General features: G+C 43.7%; 3 protein-coding genes across 3 annotated transcripts; all 3 read left to right on the top strand.

Moving 5' to 3' along the window:
* Positions 1-1,833: 1,833 nt before the first annotated feature.
* LOC102713258 (glucan endo-1,3-beta-D-glucosidase) lies at positions 1,834-5,306 on the top strand. The gene is made up of 3 exons (XM_040522730.1): positions 1,834-2,062; positions 2,229-3,503; positions 4,899-5,306. The coding sequence occupies exons 1-3, from the start codon at positions 1,843-1,845 to the stop codon at positions 4,931-4,933; spliced, it is 1,530 nt and encodes a 509-aa protein (XP_040378664.1). The 5' UTR covers positions 1,834-1,842; the 3' UTR covers positions 4,934-5,306.
* Positions 5,307-7,202: 1,896 nt separating this feature from the next.
* On the top strand, positions 7,203-14,684 carry LOC102707755 (guanine nucleotide-binding protein subunit beta). Its single transcript, XM_006650330.3, has 6 exons — positions 7,203-7,552; positions 7,653-7,747; positions 10,922-11,346; positions 12,556-12,919; positions 13,506-13,619; positions 14,287-14,684. Exons 1-6 carry the CDS (start codon positions 7,444-7,446, stop codon positions 14,320-14,322), a joined length of 1,143 nt encoding a protein of 380 aa, XP_006650393.3. The 5' UTR covers positions 7,203-7,443; the 3' UTR covers positions 14,323-14,684.
* Positions 14,685-16,524: 1,840 nt separating this feature from the next.
* On the top strand, positions 16,525-17,573 carry LOC102707475 (deoxyuridine 5'-triphosphate nucleotidohydrolase). Its single transcript, XM_006650329.3, has 3 exons — positions 16,525-16,875; positions 16,983-17,074; positions 17,168-17,573. The coding sequence occupies exons 1-3, from the start codon at positions 16,550-16,552 to the stop codon at positions 17,410-17,412; spliced, it is 663 nt and encodes a 220-aa protein (XP_006650392.1). The 5' UTR covers positions 16,525-16,549; the 3' UTR covers positions 17,413-17,573.
* The last annotated feature ends 2,713 nt before the right edge of the window (positions 17,574-20,286 follow it).

Here is a 20,286-nt window from a genome sequence, read left to right as displayed (position 1 = left end):
ACTGACATACAAAGTTAAAAGACACATTTTAAACCATTCTATACCGTGGAATTGAGAAAAAAAATAGAATTGGAGCCATTTATAGTCTAGAATAAAGAAATTTTAGACTTGAAGTCATTCTATAATCGTATAATCGTGAGTGTGAGATCACTTGTTAAAGTGGCTTTCAATGTGAATGTCCTTATGGGCCAGTAAGAGCAGTCTGGTCGTGTTCTTATGGTAATAAAGGATGAAAGATGAAATATTATTTGATTTTGTGACAAATATTTATTGGTAAAAAAAAATTAGCTACTGCAAAGTTAAAAATCTACTATAAACAATAAAATTAGTTACTACAAAGTTAAAATTCTACTTTAGAATTGTGAGTCGATAAACTTCTCTATAATTTTTTTTAAAAAAAATACATTGTATAGTAGTTTGGGAAGTGTGCACATAGAATAGGAGAAAAATTAGGTAAAATAAGAGCAAGTATAATAGTGTAGACAGTTATTGTCTATCTGCCACACACAAACAGCTAACTTGTACAATGCCTTGTCTATTTATTTGTCTGCAAAACATTTAATTTATCATTTGACACATAAATCAAGATAATCAACGGTACTAGCGAATAGACGAGATTCGGCGTACATCAGTGCTAGCGGTGTCGGTTTGGCATTGGAGCATGCATCCCTACCGTCTCTTCGCGAAGAGACGTTGTGACCGTCTGTTAGATGGGGTGGGATCTTTTTGCAAATTTCACAACATACAAACGGTTTAAAGACAGACGTTATAATACCCTAAGGACATGCACTATACAAGCCACTTCCTCAGAAAGAAGGAGATGCTACGTGGGATGGAGCTACACATCTCACCACGCAAAGTGCTCCAAGTGGGCCCCACAATAGTTTTTTTTTCTTTTCCCTGTCAACTCTCTCCCCTCTTCCGAGCTCTCTCGTCTCTCCTGGTCAGCGGTGCATAAGGGGCGGCAGATCGAGACGGCAGCCGCGTCCCCGCGGTAGATCTGGACGGTAGACAAACAACAACGCATCGAGCCACAGCGGATCCACACGGCGGCGCGTCGGGACGATGTATCTGGCTATCGACGACGATGGTCGACCTCGCCGCGCCACCCTATTGGTGCTTTCTGATTCGGTTCTGTCCTCTCTTTCTTGCTTTCTCCGGTTTCTCTCCTTTCACTTTCTGCCCAAGCCTTCGTGTCCTCTGTAAGATCCGTGCACCTCTGTTAAGGCACGGTGCATACTAAAATGGTGAGCTTGTTCTGTAGTAACGAACTTGAGCCACTTACCACGGGAGAGCATAGTGCACGCCCTCGCGCAGCCTCTAGCGCACAAATGATTGCATCACACATCGAACACCCGGGTGGCTGCCAGTGGAGCAGCAGCAGCCGTCGTCGCGTTTTGCCATCTCCGGCGTCATCATCAATCTATCCCCCACACGCGCTACGCACAAAATCACTGCCAGATCTACCCAGAAAAAACCGTACGTACCACAGTAAAAAAACTAAAAACAATGCGGCCCGTACCACCCCAACACGGGCCCACCCGATCACACACGTCGTCGCACCATCGCCGCCGCACGGTGGCCCGCGCACGCAACGGCTCTCCGCCTCCGCCTCCGCGACCCGCGCCCGGCGGGCAGCCGTCCACCCCCGATCCAACGGCCCCCGCCCGCCGCACGTGGCCACAGCGCAGCGCGCGTACCGGCGCTCGTTACATTTTTTGTACACCCAATTCCCCTTACCCGCGGACGGCGAATCCGCGGCTGGCCGGCGGGCGCACGCAACGGCGGGCGCCACCGAGTGGGTAGGCTCGTCTCGTTGCCGGGTAGGCATATGATTCTTGGATGATTTGGTCGGCTTCCCCGCGTCCTTGTCCGTCGCGCGCGTCTTCACGTCTCCACACTTGGCCGCCTCGCCCTCGTTCTTCCGCTCTTTCGCTTCTTTCCTTCTGGGGCTCAGACGACGTGTCCACCCCGGGAGCTCGATTCCATCCCATGGAGGCCGAGGCGAGAAAGCCCCTTTTGGTTCTCGCCTTCTTGCTCTGCTGCTTCGTCGGCGTGTCCAGTAAGTTGACGACCATGTGTGTGAGTGTGTCCCGAGGAATTTGTTGCTGGATCAAGAAGCCGTGGGGGTGCTTTTCGAGCTGGAAAGCTCTGGGATTTTTCATGGCTTTTGGGGTTTGTTGATTTCGGCATGACGGCTTTGGTGTGTGGGTTTGGTCTGGACGCAGCGGCGCAGTCGTACATCGGGGTGAACTACGGCGAGGTGGCGGACAACCTGCCGGCGCCGGAGGAGACGGTGAAGCTGCTCAAGTCGACGACCATCTCCAAGGTCAGGCTGTACGGCGTTGATCCGGCGATTATGCGGGCGCTCGCCGGCACAGGTATCTCGATTGTGGTGGGGGTGGCCAACGGCGAGATCCCCTCGCTGGCGGCCGACCCGGCCGCCGCGTCCCGCTGGCTCGCGGCCAACGTGCTCCCGTTCGTGCCGGCGTCGACCATCTCCGTCGTGGCCGTCGGGAATGAGGTCCTCGAGTCCGGGGACGCCTCCCTCGCCGCCGCGCTCCTCCCCGCCATGCAGAACCTCCGCGCCGCCGCCGCCGCGGCAGGCGACGGGGCCGCGGGGATCAAGTTCTCCACCGTGAACACCATGGCCGTGCTCGCGCAGTCCGACCCGCCGTCCACCGGCGCCTTCCACCCGGACGTCGCGTCGCAGCTGCAGCAGATCCTGGGCTTCCTGAGCAAGACCAGCGCGCCCTTCATGATCAACCCCTACCCCTACTTCGCCTACCAGTCCGACCCCCGGCCGGAGACGCTGGCTTTCTGCCTCTTCCAGCCCAATGCCGGCCGCGTCGACGCCGGGTCCAAGATCAAGTACACCAACATGTTCGACGCGCAGCTCGATGCCGTCAAGTCGGCGCTGGGGCGGGTCGGGTACGGCGACGTGGAGATCGTGGTGGCGGAGACCGGGTGGCCGACCAAGGGCGACGCCGGGGAGGCCGGCGCCACGGCGGACAACGCCAGGGCGTACGTCTCCAACCTGGTCGCGCACCTGCGGTCCGGCGCCGGCACGCCGCTGATGCCGGGCAAGTCCGTCGACACGTACCTGTTCGCGCTCTACGACGAGGACCTCAAGCCCGGCCCGATGTCGGAGCGGTCGTTCGGGCTGTACCACACCGACCTCACCATGGCGTTCGACGCCGGCCTGACGTCGTCGTCGGCAGGCGCGGGCGCGGGCGCGGCCTCGCCGCAGCAGCCGAGGGGCGGCGGGTGGTGCGTGGCGAGCGCCGGTGCGACGGACGCCGACCTGCAGGCCGACCTGGACTACGCATGCGCGCAGGTGGGCGTGGACTGCAGCGCCATCCAGGCCGGGGGCGCGTGCTTCGAGCCCAACACGGTGCGCGCCCACGCCGCGTACGCCATGAACCAGCTCTACCAGGCCGCCGGCCGCCACCCCTGGAACTGCGACTTCCGCGCCTCCGCCACGCTCGCCTCCGACAACCCCAGTACGTTCACCCCCCCCCCCCCCCCCCCCAAATCCCTTACTGCAGGGACTTTTTCGAAGTGTCTCGTCACATAGAATGTGAATGTTTTGACGTTAATTACGAGTATTAAATATAGACGATAATAAAATTAATTGTATAAATAAAGACTATTTTATTAGACAAAATTTTTAAGTCTAATTAAGCCACGATTAGTAAATATTTATTGTAGCATCACATTCGCTAATCATGGGCTAATTAGGCTCAATAAATTCGTCTCACGAAATAGTTTAGATTATAAGGTGAGTTTTATTAATAGTCTATATTTAATACTTTTAATTAGTGTCTAAATATTCGATGTGATAGTGACTTAAAAAAAGTTCTATTGTATCCAAACAGCGTCTTAATTTTCTCAACTATTTCAAGTTTTTCTATTCTGTAGCATCCCTCCCATTCATTCATCATTCGCCATTGCTCATTGTTGAGAATTCAGTGTGATTTTCTCAACTGTTGAATCTGGCATTTTTTTTTTCTGATATGTCTCACTTTTTTGCTGCAAAAGCTTGCAGTAGTAGGTAACATAGTATGCAAATTGCAGGGCTAGTGATCACTATTGTATAATGTCAGGGAATGAATTCTGTAGGAAAGTGCTAGCACACATGTTAAAGGTGGTGTTTAGATTGAGAAAAGTTTTGGAAGAAGTGTCACGTCAAATGTTTGATCGGATGTTGGAAGGGGTTTTCGGACACGAATGAAAAAACGAATTTCACGGCTAGCCTAGAAACCGCAAGACGAATCTTTTGAGCCTAATTAATCCATCATTAGCACATGTTGGTTACTGTAGCACTTATGGCTAATCGTGGACTAATTAGGCTCAAAAGATTCGTCTCGAGATTTCTTCCATAACTGTGCAATTAGTTTTTTGGTTCATCTATATTTAATGCTTTATTTAGGTGTCTAAAAATTCGATGTGATGTTTTTAGAAAAAAAAAATTGAGAACTAAACAAGGCCTAACTTTGCTCATCTTTTCAGTAATGCTCTCTGAATTCTGAAGCTATCAGTACTCTGTGCCTTTACCACCTGATTGACATATGAAAATTACTTGAGTAGTCTTTCCTATTGCCACTGTCAGGGCATGAATTCTGCAGGAAAGCGGCAGTGCAGTAGCTTTGCTCATCTCGCATAATAGTTCCATATGCTACTATGAACTCTGAAAGTTATCTACATGCCTTTACCTGCTTGGTATGATAATAATCAAATTTCTTCACATGATTGTTCGAAAGATTGAAATTGAGTTCCATCTGGTAAAATTCTTGTAGCTACAGAACCAAACTATTGCTTTCCTGTGAAAAAATGCTTTGCAGCTATGTATGAACATGAACTGTGCTAATCCCAAATCTCCCCTATGATATCTGCAGGCTATGGCTCGTGTGTGTACACCGGTGGCCAATGATGAACACCCATCACCGGCTTAATCATCTATTAACCTCCACACCACCCCATAACTCGTGTCTTCTGCAGTCACCATGATGATGATCTAGTACTACCAAGTTTTCCAAGCCCTACAAAACGCCTGTGCGAAATCGAATAAAGGCGCAAGCAATAATGCCATATTATTAGTGGTGGTGGTTGGCTGTAAGATGCATATGCTGCTGTGCCATGGCATCGTCCTGTCTCCACTCCATGTTCATCTTCTCGGCAGATGCTTCCATTCCTCGGCCTCTTTTTTCGGTTGCCTTTGTGGCTTTTGTGCGTGTGCGTGTGTGACTGACTGTACATGGCGTCTCTTCTATTTCCTCCGTTCTATGTTATAAAACTTTCTGCTATTGTCTAGATTTACATGCATGCTAATAAATCTAGATATAAATATAAAACATATACATTAATGTATGGATGAATCTAAACAACCTCAGAAAATCTTATAATATGTAAACGGGTAGTAGAAAGTAAAATACCTGTAGTGCTTTGGGCAGGTTAGGTTGGTTTTTGTGATGACTATGTGTAAAGGCGTGTGAGTCGTTGTAAAGAATGATGCAGATTGTGTTTGGTGTATGTCTTACATAAGCTTGTATGTATGTCAATGTTGAGTCAATTCGGTTGAGCTATTTGTTCGTACATTCTTGTGTCTATCTCGAATTTACTTATTTTATAGAATTTTTGGAGTAATTTCAAATTATGAAGTTCATTTTTTTTATGAATGGATTTTCTCGTGTGAATTACTCCAGTTTTTCTGTTCTGGTTTTTCTGAGCAATGAATTTTCGTTTCCTGTCTTGGTGTGGGTAGGTGGATCTTAGTTTCATTTTATTACCCTTGTGCATAGCTGTAAGGAAAGAGACCTGATGACTTCAGAAGACAACATAGCATCAAGGCTGTAATCTGAATTGAAAGGTTCTATTATCCGTCAAATATGTGGAAAAAAAAAAGGTATCGGATGCTAACACAGTAGTAACATGTAGTGTCATTTTCGATGCTGTGGAATTCGTTTTGTGGGATAGCGGCTGGTAGAGTGGTAGAGCGGATTTTGGCCATTTTTATTTTGTCGGATTATCTTGCCATGGGGCGAAATGATTGACCTTTCAACATCGTTGTTTTGCAAGACCTGAGTTTGTTGAATCAACCTTGCTAGGGATTCACATGAATTGGGAAAAATCTTGTGGAGATTTAGAAGGGAAAAACTTTTATGATCTAAGGGAGGGAGGAATATTTGTAGCTCACATGATCGAGTTATATTTAGGCATTTTTAGTTCCAAAAACATCACATCAAATCTTTGGACATCTAAATGAGGCATTAAATATATATGAACATTAAAACTAATTACGCAGTTATGGAGAAAATTGCGAGACAAATCTTTTAAGCCTAATTAGAATATGATTAGCTATAAAGTGCTACAGTAACCAACATGTGCTAATGACAGATTAATTAAACTCAAAAGATTCATCTCGCGGTTTCCAGGCGGAATCTGAAATTTGTTTTTTCATTCGTGTTCAAAAACTTCTTCCGATATCTGGTTAAAAATTTGACGTAACTCTTTTCTAAAAAAGTTTTGTCAACTAAACAAGGCCTCACTTTGTGACTTGTCAGCAAAACACGGCCAGAATCTAAGGATCCTTCTTCTTTCTTATGTAAGGCAGCGTTTAGTTTGCCAAAAGTTTTTACCAAAACATCACATCAAATCTTTGGACACATATTTTAAGTATTAAACGAAGTCTAATTACAAGACAAATTTCAGATTCCGCCTAAAAACCACAAGACGAATCATTTGAGTCTAATTAAGCCGTCATTAATATATATTGGTTACTGTAACACTTATGGCTAATCACGTCCTAATTAGGCTCAAAAGATTCGTCTCACGATCTCCCCTATAACTGTGTAATTAGTTTTAATCCTTTATTTAGATGTCTAAAGATTCAATGTGATGTTTTTTTAAAAAAAGTTTTTGATAACTAACCATAGCCTAAATGTTAGAAAACTGAGGAAACACTTAACTCGGGCTAAAACCTACCATCACTGGCTGGAGAGAGAGAGCGCGCGCGCTTCACACAACGGTCACTACACCATGGGCCAACGTGGTCCCTCCCATCCCCACCAAACCCCCCAGCCCGCCATCAAAACCAACCCTACCCCAGTGGGCCCACCGTCCCATGTGGGCCCCACATGTCATCCACGTAGCAGCAGCGCGACATCCCGCCCGGACACTCCCTCTTTCCTCCTCCTCCTCCTCCTAAACCCAACGCGTCCCCAACAACTCGCCCACCACTTCTCCCCCATTTCCCGTCGGTTTCTAGCCGCCGCCGCCGCCGCCATCGCCGCGGACGTGTCCTGCTTGCCGGCTCCGGGAAGCTTGAAGCGGAGCCATTGTGTGTCCCCGAACCTCCATGCTCGGATCCCGGTAGATCCTCCCCTCTCACCAGCGCTCGAATCCTGAGGGCGGCGGGGGCGGGCGCGCGGGCGGGGGAGGGGCATGGCGTCCGTGGCGGAGCTCAAGGAGAAGCACGCGGCGGCCACGGCGTCGGTGAACTCTCTGCGGGAGAGGCTCCGGCAGAGGCGGCAGATGCTGCTCGACACCGACGGTGAGGGTCCCCGCCCCGGACCACCACAAGCGGGGGAGCTGGCTCTCGAGGGAATTTAGCGGGTTATTTTGCTGATTGTTTTGTGCGCGCGCGTGTGCAGTGGAGAGGTACTCGAAGACGCAGGGGCGGACGCCGGTGAGCTTTAACCCGACGGATCTGGTGTGCTGCCGCACTCTTCAGGGCCACAGCGGAAAGGTTGCTGATCAGTTGACTTCTTTTTGGCCTCTTGTCTCTATTTCGGTACACCTTTTGCGAAATTTTGGTTCCGTCGTGCGGTTTTGGATGTTGAATTGGGAAGAAGAGATGGGTGAAGTACTAACACTTGTCGCGATTAGAAATGGTGGAAACTGGTATAGCGCCAACGGGGTGGTAGGTGCGAGCCCAGTTTGTAACTGCAATCTCAAATCAGTAAGATTCGGTGGTAGGGTTGGCAAACCTTGCCATTTAGTTGAACGCATTTTCTTGGGCAAATGTTGTTGAATTGATTTTTTTTTGTGGATTTAGAGCCATTTAAACATTTTTCAAGATGCATTATTGTAGAATGTAGATTAGGGTGAAGTTACTTTGTTTTGGGAATGTTGTTATGAGGAACTTGAATTCGAGATGCCATTCAAGAAGAAGAAAGTTAATTCATCAGATCGTCAATCATTCTGTTTTGCATGCTTTTGTTGCCTCATTTACCTTATTTTATAAATGGTATGCAATTAGTTGAACTATGTGATGTGTAGATGCTCTTGTTTTGAGGAAGTTTAGTACTCCTATTTCAAATTATAAAGCTATCATTTGCCTCGAGGAACAACCTTTTTAAACCTTTACTGGTCCAAGAAATCCTTTACTGGGAGGCAAGGGAAGTCTTTGTTTACGGAAGGTGCTCTTGTAGCAGAGGATAAGGCACAAAACTTTTGGTGCACAGGAATGGGATGAAGGTGGATGATGAAGTAGAATAACTTTATTAAAGGCTATCCTTTGTGTAATGATCTAAAACATGCGTTATGAAATGCACTTTTGGTTGTTTCCTTCCTTACTAATCCCCTCTGTACTGGTGTATTTCATTTTCAATCACTGCTAGGCTTCAGGGAGTGAGGGGTTAATCCACTTCTTTCTAAATAAATATAGAAAGTGAATATTACCATGGCACTTTGCAACATTTAGGCATGGATTGGCTAATTGTTTTTTATTATTTATATCATTGTCTCCTAATTAGATAGAACTACTAACAGACAGAACTAGGTTGAACTAGATTGCAATTTTGATAACCAGTCCATCTCATACCTGTTTAAAATTTTAATGCCCAATCATGTAATGGCTGTAACCATTCTATCCATAGACATACCTGTGTTGAACTCTACTGCCAAAGCCTTAGTACCAACACCAGCTTGTTTGGAAGGTCCAATCCCAGCCAGGATCTTGATCCAATCTCTGCAGTGATTGAGCAGGGATCCTAGCCAGGATTTGGCCATGGAAAGTTGGAAACCTCCCAACAAAGGGCAAATGATATATGATATGCTCACCATCACAGCCGGGTGGGAATTTAGCAGGATTGCAGGACCAGGCATGATGCAATCATTGTACTAATAGCCACTTCCTTGAGAAGCTTTGCCGGGCAGCATCACTTACATTTTTTTTGCCAAATATTCTTGCTATATTTTCCTCACACTTTTGATGCGAACTTTCTGCATTGAGAGCATTCTTTTGTTTGAAAATAAAATGGGATACAAAAATATTGACACCATTCGTTTTATTAAAGCGACTTTTGTTATCTACTCTGTTTTTCTCCTATAAAGGTTGTTTTGCTTGCGATCAGTCCATTGAATCGACTAGAGTTGGATTCTAACAATGAAAATTAGGTTGATTTCTGCGTTTGCGGGACAATATATTGTCATGCATGCATGCTGTTTTTGTATCTTTTATGGAAACTGTCAAATTCCAATAGCTATTTATCAGCAATGTCACAGACAACCATGGCTCCTGGCCTTCTTCCCTTATGCATGGAGCAGTAATGTGTTTGTTGCAACACTTAGACATGGCTGAGTGATTTGGTTTACAAACATTAGTCTCTTCTAGGGGACAATTTGGTGTTGTTGTCTTCTTTCTAGCCTGTGCTACATGCACTCCCTTTTCACTCCTATGCGACATGATTTTGGGCCTGTTTGGGGGAGCTTCTCCTAGCTGCAGCTTTTTCCCAAAAATTGCTTCTGTCAGAAGCTGTCCCAAACGGTCCACAGCTTCTGAGAATATGTAGTTACAGAGTCTGAAAAATGATCTAAGAAGCCAGAAGCTGGAGAAGTTAGGTTTCAGAGCTTTTTCAGATTCTCAGAAGTTAACTACTAAACAACTGCTTCTCAGAATCTATAAGCTCTTCCAAACATGCCCTTTACTTGCCACGGTCCCCAATATTTTTATTTGACCACTAATTTCTCTTATAGTATATGAATTTTTTTATAGTACTCATTTTCGACCATCTATTACACCTTGATCCAGACATTTTATACTTTGTTAATTGCAAGATAGGCCTAGGCTTCGGTGGTGCTCATAGCCTCATAAGATAGGGTGTGCGTGTCCCATTCAGGTGGTGAGTGTGCACACGTGTATGTGAGTACCTGTATTTGTACTGTGTTTTGAAAATATTACTCTCTGTTTCTTTTATTTGACGCCGTTGATTTTTAGATCTACATTTGACCGTTCATCTTATTCAATTTTTTTGTGCAAATATGCAAAACTACAAGTTATTCTTAAAGTTTCTTTAGTAATAAATCAAATCATAACAAAATAATTAATAATTATATATTTTTTGAATAAGATGAATGGTCAAATGTAGATCTAAAAGTCAACGGCGTTAAATAAAAAAAACTGAAGGGAGTACCTTAGTGGAGGCAATAGATCATATAAACAATGGAAAGAAACAAGTTCTATTGAAACATTCTTCAGTTCTCAGGATCTTATGACCTGTCTATAATAGCTTGTTGACTGAAATGTTTGGTAGAACTTATGTTTTTTTCATAATCTTTAATATTTAGCCCAATTCAGGACAGTTAAAGAACTGGTGTTCTAATGGGTCTACTAGGGTGCACAGGTTATTGTCCGTAGCATCGGCATGTTCACATGTTACTGTTAGTCTGCACAATCAGGTCAAATAGGTAATATGATCCCTTGGTTGGTGACCAAATGAACACAGATTACTGATGTTTATAAAGTTGCAAACAATAAAAAAAATGATGATGCGAGGATTATAATCTGCTACTGTTTCCAGTTTCCAACTGTTCTAAGATGCCTGTTACTGCTACTTGCTTTGGTGATTTGGTGGACAAAATGCTTTTGTGAAATGGTTTAGTGGTTTTATGAATAGTATTGACTCAGTAGTCATTGCAGGTATATTCTCTGGATTGGACCCCTGAAAAGAATTGGATTGTCAGTGCCTCACAAGATGGAAGGCTAATTGTGTGGAATGCACTTACAAGTCAGAAAACACATGCCATTAAATTACATTGTCCATGGGTGATGACATGTGCATTTGCACCCAATGGTCAATCTGTTGCCTGTGGTGGTCTTGATAGTGCATGTTCTATCTTCAATCTTAACTCACAAGCAGACAGAGATGGGAATATACCAGTATCAAGAATACTTACCGGACACAAAGGCTATGTTTCTTCCTGTCAGTATGTCCCAGATCAGGAAACCCGCCTAATTACTAGCTCAGGTGATCAAACATGTGTCCTGTGGGATGTTACTACTGGCCAAAGGATATCAATATTTGGTGGTGAATTTCCATCAGGGCATACAGCAGATGTTTTGAGGTATTTTTCTTTCTTTCTTGACTTGGGTCATTTGTCATCATCCTTACTGTTGCATTGTATTTAACTCTTCTCCATGTAGTGATAATCTTGTTCCCATGTTTACAGTTTCAACTTAAGCTACTGAATGCTCAGTTATCATCTTCAGTAATATGTGAATACTGTTAGTGCCACAGATCTTGTTTCCTGCAGAAGAAATGATGTGTCCTAGCATTTCAGTGCATCTATTTAGTGGTATAAGTTTGCTTGCAAGGGCTAGCTATAGCTAGTAACAACTAATATGCAATGTTGTCACATCACAGCGCATGAGGCATTTAGTCTAACACTATCCCCTTAAAGGTTAGTGAAACAATTGCACGAACAGAGCGGAGATGAGTTAGTAATTAGGAAAATGTCTAGTTTTGCTCCCTCAAATATTGTTGTGGTTTAATTTTTGTCCCTCAACTAAAATACGGGACAACCTACATCCGTCATCTCTTAAAACTGGTCACTTTTCATTCCTCATCTCATTTGAACACACTTTAGGCCAGCTTGGACACGTGGCTCAGTGTTGACTAGAGTTGACTGTCATTGACTTGCTGAATCAGCAGGACCATTTAAGCATCCAACATCAGGCAACATCCACCATGCTCTCTCTCTCCCTCCCTCCCTCCTGTACTTTTTCCCAAAATCCCCATCTAATTCTCTCTATGCGTCCCATGTTCATGCTCCTTTCCCAGATCCCCAACCTAGCAAGCTAGAAGCCAGCAGAAGGTCCCCAAATTGGGAATCTGAAAGGTTACTGCTTCAGCCCTGTGCCCAACTAGGACCAACCTCACCCACCTCCCCCCAAACAGAGTATAGTGACCACCTTGTTCCAGCACCCGTGCCATCACCACGGCCATGGACATGGACAAAATGCTTGCTCCTGATTCTGATGGCCGGCCATGGACATGCTGTCTGCACGGATGATTCCATGTTCTAGTGTCCACACTGAGAGTCATGTGTCCATGCTGGCCAAAACTGGGTTCAAATGAGACAGACGGATGAAAATAAACCAGTTTTGAGAGACGAGGGAAGTTGTCCGGTATTATATTTGAGGGACCAAATCTAGACTTTATTTCTAGTAATCAATAGGCTTATGCACTTGTGGCATAGAAAACATTGTACCAATTCTGTTTGCGTGGGTGTGATTTTTGAGTGCTCTGATATCTATCTGCTTTTCCCCTTCAGCTTGTCCATAAACTCATCAAATACGAACACGTTTGTCTCGGGTTCATGTGATGCAACTGTAAGGCTGTGGGATATCAGAATCGCAAGCCGGGCAGTTCGAACGTACCATGGCCATGAGGGTGACATTAACAGTGTCAAGTTTTTCCCTGATGGCCAGAGGTTTGGTACTGGTTCAGATGATGGAACATGTAGATTATTTGACATGAGAACAGGCCATCAGCTTCAAGTATACAGTCGGGAGCCTGATAGAAATGATAATGAACTCCCAACTGTTACGTCTATTGCATTTTCAATATCAGGAAGGCTTCTGTTCGCTGGATACTCCAATGGTGACTGTTATGTGTGGGACACACTTCTTGCTGAGGTTTGCATCATTGGCCATTTTTCATGCATTTTAATACAGCTTAGATAGTGTGAAAACTAGAACTGAAAACAACATTGACCAAATTACTGTGAATACTTTAAATGTATGACCAAAGTCACGTTTTTCATTTTCTTTATATATTGCAAATATTATATCATGCATGTACTACTATATGAAAGTCAGTTGGAAGATAAAATGATGTCAAAGCGAGATTATGACTGATGCTGTTTGAGTTACACAACCTTAACTCTGTTAACAATGTAGATATGACTCTATTTTGGCATGCTATAACTTTTCTGGTTTTAAGATAACTAGCTGAATTCCCACGCAGTAGTGCAGGCTAGACTTTAGTTTATTTGGAAAAAAAATGTATTTACTGTGCAACTCTTGGGTTTATTTTGGAAAATGCAATTCTACTGCATATACACTTGTGTGTATCTTAATACTTGGAGCTTCTTTTTGCCTTGCTTCAATGATATAACTGATAGGGAGTAGGCTTTTCCCATATACTGTCTGTCTTTATATATTGCTTTTAATGTTGTAACATGTAAAAAATGGCTCACTTGTGAATACTTGTTTCTGATAGGTGGTACTTAATTTGGGAAACCTACAAAACTCTCATGAGGGACGTATAAGCTGCCTTGGTCTGTCATCTGATGGGAGTGCATTGTGTACAGGAAGTTGGGACAAGAATTTGAAGGTATGGAAGGTTCTTTTGTTAATCAAGTGCATGCCATGAACTATATTACCTTAACACGTTGAATTATAATGTAATTATCAGTAAAAGTTATCAGTCGTAGGGCCTGTTATCATGCTAGAATGTAATTATCAGTCGTAGTGCCTGTTATCCTCATTTCAAAGGTAATACTACCTCTGTCCCAAAATATAGCTAGTTTTGGTTACTTGTCCTGGTAGCCAGAACTAGCTATTTATTTTAACAGAGGGGGAGTACTTGTGAGTTTTGGAAACAATAACTTCTGCATTTTGTACTTATTTGACATCCTTACTAACTCAAAAGTTTTTTGTATCATAGATTAACACTTGATATTAAGATACAAAAGGATACTTCGGGTAGACAATATTTTCTATTTTATATGCCTGTTGTGATGTACTGGAAGCCTTGCATATGTTGATTTTTTTTCACCGGACCGGACCTTTCATATGTTGTTTTTGACAACTGTTACTCCTAGTTTCAGCATTGGCATGAATCCCGTGATTAATGTGGTGCCTTCTATCTTTTATAAAAATCCCAGGGAAACTTACTGAGTTTTGTGTTTAGCAGTTGCCTTTTATATTGTAAAAGTGAAAGCGAAAGAAAATAATTCCAACTTGTTGAGGTTTGCATTGCTGCTTGTTGAACTTTTCAGATTTGGGCCTTCAGTGGACACCGGAGAATAGTTTGAAGGACAGTTTTATTCCTGTGTTGTTGTTCCTTGTTGCGCTAAGGATCACGAGTCACGACCAAACTCAATGGGCCCTGGAAATCGGTTTGTTGGTCTTGGTAGTATAGAATCAGGCAATCAGCTGTACCATATCCTAATATCCAGTGGAAAATGTAATCTGTTGTCTTGGCAAGACCTGTGCTCTGACTTACCGTGTTAAGTTGATGTAGTGTTTATAATTACCAGAAAGCATCATCCATTTGGATCGGTCTCTTCTTGTTGTATAACTTCCTTTTTGCAGTAGGAAAGCCACCAACTTTGGCATATGTATTTCACAACCGATTATCAATTTGTCCATTTCCAAGTCAAGCGTATCAGGAGTATTTTCTCTATTTTGCTTACCAGATTAGACAGTTGTTTGTCATCGTGGTTATTAAATTATACTATCTCTGTTTCATATTGTAAGACTTTTTTAGTTTTTACTAAATTCATTAATTGATGAACGTATATAATTTATATATATATGTCTAGATTCATTGGCATCTATATTAATCTAGTCAATGTTAAGAAGTCTTATGATGTTAAACGGTGGGAGTACTATTGACGTGATCATATTGGCACATGATCTTTTGTCATCCCCCACCACCCCGCCCCCCCAAAGTCTGGAAATTCGAGTTTCAAATAAAGATTACAGATGTAAAAGGTCGGGCTAAAACACATCCTAAGTACTCTTTGTGCCTTTCAAGCTTATATTATTGTAATATGGATTATTGATTTGGATTATTATAAGGTGGAGTATTATAAGAAATGACAAATGTGTGTAATCATTTTCAAGTATCGAAGTCCAGTGGGTTATGATATATCCAATATTCTTGAAAAAAGCATCCTTACAGAAGCTTATTATATTATAATTATGAGTTTTAGATTATAATAATATATCATAATAATCCATCTTAGGTCCTGATTATTTTCTCTTAAGATTATTATAATCTAGATTATTATGATGTGTTACTGTAAGTGGATTAGTATAAGCCATAATGCATGATAAGATGAGTAATTAATTTGAAGTCGTAGTGAGTCTTTAGCCACTTAATAATCTAGAAAAATCTTTAGAGGAGCTTATCAGATTATAGTAATATGATCGTTGGATTATAATAAGCTGATATAATAATCTAATTATTTATTTTATATTATTTCTATAATTCACGTTATAATGATCCTAAGTCGAAACAAATGGAGCCTTAATAATTTGTCAATTTCTTTTAGCTTATTTCTAATAAGAATTACCTCATTTCACATTGTAATAGTTTTTTATTGTTGAGATTCATATACGTACTAAGGCATGTACAATAATAAAAGCGATCATATATATGTATCTACGTCCAAATTAATCGTTATATGCGACATTATTAACTTAATAAAAACTTGGTCGTTGTCTATTTATTCATCTACTTCTCATGCTTGTGCTACTCGTCTATATGTAACCTGATTAGAAGTGATTTATTAAATATGATATACACAACCAAATATATAACTCATTATATAACTTGTGCGTGTAGCTACATGTGCACGTGTATATTAAATAGAAAACCTTTGTCTATAATGCTATACATATTAATAAGTTTAGATATGTATACAGATGATATACACCCGGATAAAACAATATACCTCGTTCAAGGGACAAACTAAGGTATACGGAGTAACTAAGAGCATCCCCAACAGCTCACCTATCTTATGTTTTATCCTAAAAATAGATGATGAAGATTACAAATTGAGTTACAACGAGACAATCATTCTATCATCTATTTTTGAATGTCATCTATATTAGAAGAGAGAAACTCCATATTTGAATGATATCTCTCCATTCTCTAAAAAAATATAGAGAATGTCATATATGAATGATCTGGTAAAATAAAAAAGATACAAAGGATGAAACTGTTTTAGATGATTATCCAAATTAATATATGGATGATCAAATTTAAATGAGATATTGGGATTGGTCTACGATATTTTACAATACATAAATGTATATGGAGTAAAACAATAAATTTACTTTTATCATTTTATGGCAAACTCGAAACCCTTCATCAGAAACAGTGTTGTACTATGAAAGAACAAATCGCAGGAAATCGGGCGAGATTCCAGAAACTGCTTCGCACGCGCACGAATCCACGCATTTAAAACGGCAGCGACCGCGTGGGAGACCAAAACTGACCCCGAAGATTTTGCTCGGGCGCGGGGAGGAGAAATGGCGGGAAAACTTGGCGCCATCTGCTCCTCCCGCCTCGCCGCCCCTGTATTTAACCACCATGGCCGCCGCCTCCGCTTCCCCTCAATCTCACCCGCTCCACTCCTCCGCATCTCGCACCACCACCTGCGGCAGCGAGCCCTCTCACCCATCGTCGCCCCTGCCATGGCCACCGCTTCCAACGGCAACGCCACCGCCGCCGCTGAACACGAGCCCCCGCACAAGGTCGCCAGGGTCGCGCCCCTGCTCAAGGTCAAGAAGCTCTCCGAGAAGGCCGTCCTGCCGTCCCGCGGCTCCGCCCACGCCGCCGGCTACGACCTGTCGAGGTACGCGCCCGGGCGAAAGCTCGCCGTGAAAGAGGCATCGCCGTTGGTGGTGGTTTGTTTCTTCTGCTCCTTGGTTTACGACGTTTCCGTGGCTCCTCTGATCTCAGCGCGGCGGAGGCGGTCGTGCCGGCGAGGGGCAAGGCGATGGTGCCCACCGACCTCAGCATCGCCATCCCGGAGGGCACCTACGCGCGCATCGGTGAGCACCCCCTCCCCTAATCTCTACGTTTCTTGCATGCACCTCAGGTGTTTGATGAAATGCTCGTTCGTTTCTTTCTCTTTGCCGCCGCAGCGCCGAGGTCGGGGCTGGCGCTGAAGCACTCGATCGACGTGGGCGCGGGAGTGATCGACGCGGACTACCGTGGCCCGGTGGGGGTCATCCTGTTCAACCACTCCGACGCCGACTTCGCGGTGAAGCCCGGTGACCGGATCGCGCAGATGATCATCGAGGTGATCGCGACGCCGGAGGTCGCCGAGGTGGAGGACCTCGACGCCACCGTGAGGGGAGAGGGAGGGTTCGGATCCACCGGCGTCTGAGGCGCCATCGCTCTCTCCTTTTAGATGATGGGTGATGTCGTGATGAAACACTTTGTATCCTTTGTACGCTTCGGATGCGTTTGTGGTGTAGAATGGAATCATCTGGTACTACCGAATTGGCATGGCTATATTATCAGTTGCTTTGTTCACCCTCCTGAAATGCTTTCACTCTTTTTATATAAAACTAACTATTATAAAGTTAAAGAAATATTTTTACAGATGAATTTCTATGTAGATTTTTTTTTAAAAAAACATGTTAGTGTGAGAAACGTGCGCATGAAGAGATGAACACAGCCTTAATCCGGTTGAATCCGGTGATTAGTTGCAAACGTGGGGGTGATTGTGTTAGCAAAGGAGTAATAAAAAAGGTAGATGCTGGGGACAGGCGAAGAACTGAAAGAAAAACTCACCCATTACCTGCCTGTTGCACAATGTACTCTCAGGTAACCACAAAACATTTCAAGTTTTCACGCTGACAAATTCATCCCGTATATGTTTCCACTTCAATAAAATATACTGAGTGGCCATGAAAACATTTTGGTGCAGACATCGATATTGTGATTCAGATTCAACTTTAACTGATAATGTCTATCTCAGACAAAATTACAATATAATGAGATCAATGTATTATTCGAGGAAAATGTATATATGTAATAATTGATTTCATCTATCGTCACTGGCCAAGTCCTTGCCTCCTCAGCAAGGACGGGTTCTATACATGGGTTTACAGTACCTATCACGTGCCAACTTCTTTGGTTTCATGTGTATTAAGTTTTAAAGAAACATAGCCCAATTACCAAGCCCGAGTATTTGGACAATATTCTGTCATAATAAATAAAATGTTTATGACTGTAGGGCTGAAATGCTAGCGCAAAATTGAAATCCCTGACTCCCGTAGTTAATTCATACGGACATGCACACACACACAAAAAACAACATTGCAGGTCGCTCAACATTTCTAACACTATATTGCCTTTATCAAAATAGGAAAAATTCTATCCATACCATAAATTTTTGATGGTACCAAAAAATACTACGGAACTCAACAGAAGTGGAACGTCGTCTATTTGTAGGACCAAAATACCTCTGTATGTATACGTTGAACGGGAGAACGTGCCGCCAGCATTGTCTTTCTGTTTCTCCATGATTGGCAGCCGGAGCGACGTCACGGCGAATGACGGCAGCTACGGGTGGTACATCACGTAGAACACCCCCGCCGCGATGGCGCCCAGGAACACCAGCCCACCACCATCGTCATCCACAGGCAGCACGCGCAGCACGACCCGCGCCTGCTCCGCCTCCGCCTCGCCGGCGCCTGCATCGGCTTCGGCTGTTACATCGGCGGCAGCGGCACGCCCCCGGCACCATGGGCGGCGGCCGCGCCGCGCCGCCTCCTCCCGCTCCCACTCCCCCGTTCGCCGCCACTGGGACTGGCTTGGATGCCGGCGCGTACGCCCGGTCGACCATCCCGCCGCCCCCCACCTGCTGCTGCTTCCGCTCGCGCACCGGCTTGGAGGAAGAGGACGAACACCTTGGGGGAGTGAGTGGCAGCCAAGCAAGGCACTAAAGGATGAAGAAAGAGAGAACGCAGAGCAATAAGTGGCAGGGAGGGAAATCGGTCGGCCGGCAGCGCGGGAAGCCGCCGGGCGGGCGGGCGTCGGCCGGCGGGGCGGGGAGGGGCGTCGGCCGGCCGCCGGCCGGATCTAAAAATTTCCCTCTGTTCCCTCTTTCTTTCTGGGGTTCCTTCTTTCTGCTGGTGCTGGGCGTGGGGGCTAGGAGGATTTTGGATAGGGGTATAAATGTGTAGCGCTGTTATTTTACATGCCGTCTTGTTTCACTCCTGTTTTTTCTATGGTATCGTTAAAAGGTGAAAAATTTTATGTTATTTTTTAAGTACCGGTGAAAAGTTTATGATATGAATAAAATTTTCCACTCAAAATAATGCCAAGTTGAATACAACATGAAGCTTCACTATACGTACGATCGTCTGTTTACGATCAAACACTCCTCTAAGTGCATTTTAACGGATGCAAGGCACGGGCCAACAGAAAAGAAAGATTCTTCTCTAATGTGAGAGCGGCATGGCGTTTGATCGTACTACGATCGGACATTTAGCTACTAAATCCTATGTACTTTTTGTCTTTTGAAGGAAAGTAACTTTTATTTGCTCATTGGCACATTGCTTGCGAGATAAAATTTTTGGAGCTTGAGTTTAGTTACATGTCCGTGCTTCACTATAAAACTATATTTAGCAAAAAAAAAACATTTAGCTCAAAACATAAATTTTGGATGGTGATGGCTGAGGCTTTCGGCGACGGGGCGAGCGGCGGCCCCTTTCTTTTGCGTCCGTGTGCTATCGTGCTGCTTCTATGTTAGGGTTAGGCTAGGTATGTGTGTTTTTTTTCATGTGTGACCGTGCGTTTTTTTTTTGGGTGATCTGCGATGTGATGAAGGGGGACGTTTTCTCTGTTAAAAGACGAAAATCTGTAGTAAAGATATATAAAGACACATCTCATAATTACCTAACTAAAATATAGATTGACCAATACTACCTCTTTTTCATAATAATTTTATTTTTCATTTTTCTGTATCGTTTGACCATTCTTCTTATTTAAAAAATTTATATAAAACTTTAAAAAATCAGTCATACGTAAAATAATATTCATGTTTTATCATCTAGTAAAAATAAAAATATTAATCACAAAAAAGTTTTAAATAAAATAAAGAATAAAAACATTATATAAAAACTGAAAAATGATCAAATGAAGGTAATATTTTCATGCATGATAAAAGAACTAAACAAACTAAATCCTGGACGGCCGCCGTCGAACCCATCGTCCGCTAGGCGTTCTAGCCGCTGCCCGACATCGAGAT

This window comes from Oryza brachyantha, chromosome 3 (assembly GCF_000231095.2).
Source record: "Oryza brachyantha chromosome 3, ObraRS2, whole genome shotgun sequence".
In the NCBI taxonomy this organism is placed as follows: Eukaryota; Viridiplantae; Streptophyta; class Magnoliopsida; order Poales; family Poaceae; genus Oryza; species Oryza brachyantha.
Note: the sequence above shows the minus strand (reverse complement) of the source record. Positions and strands in the feature narration are given on the sequence as shown.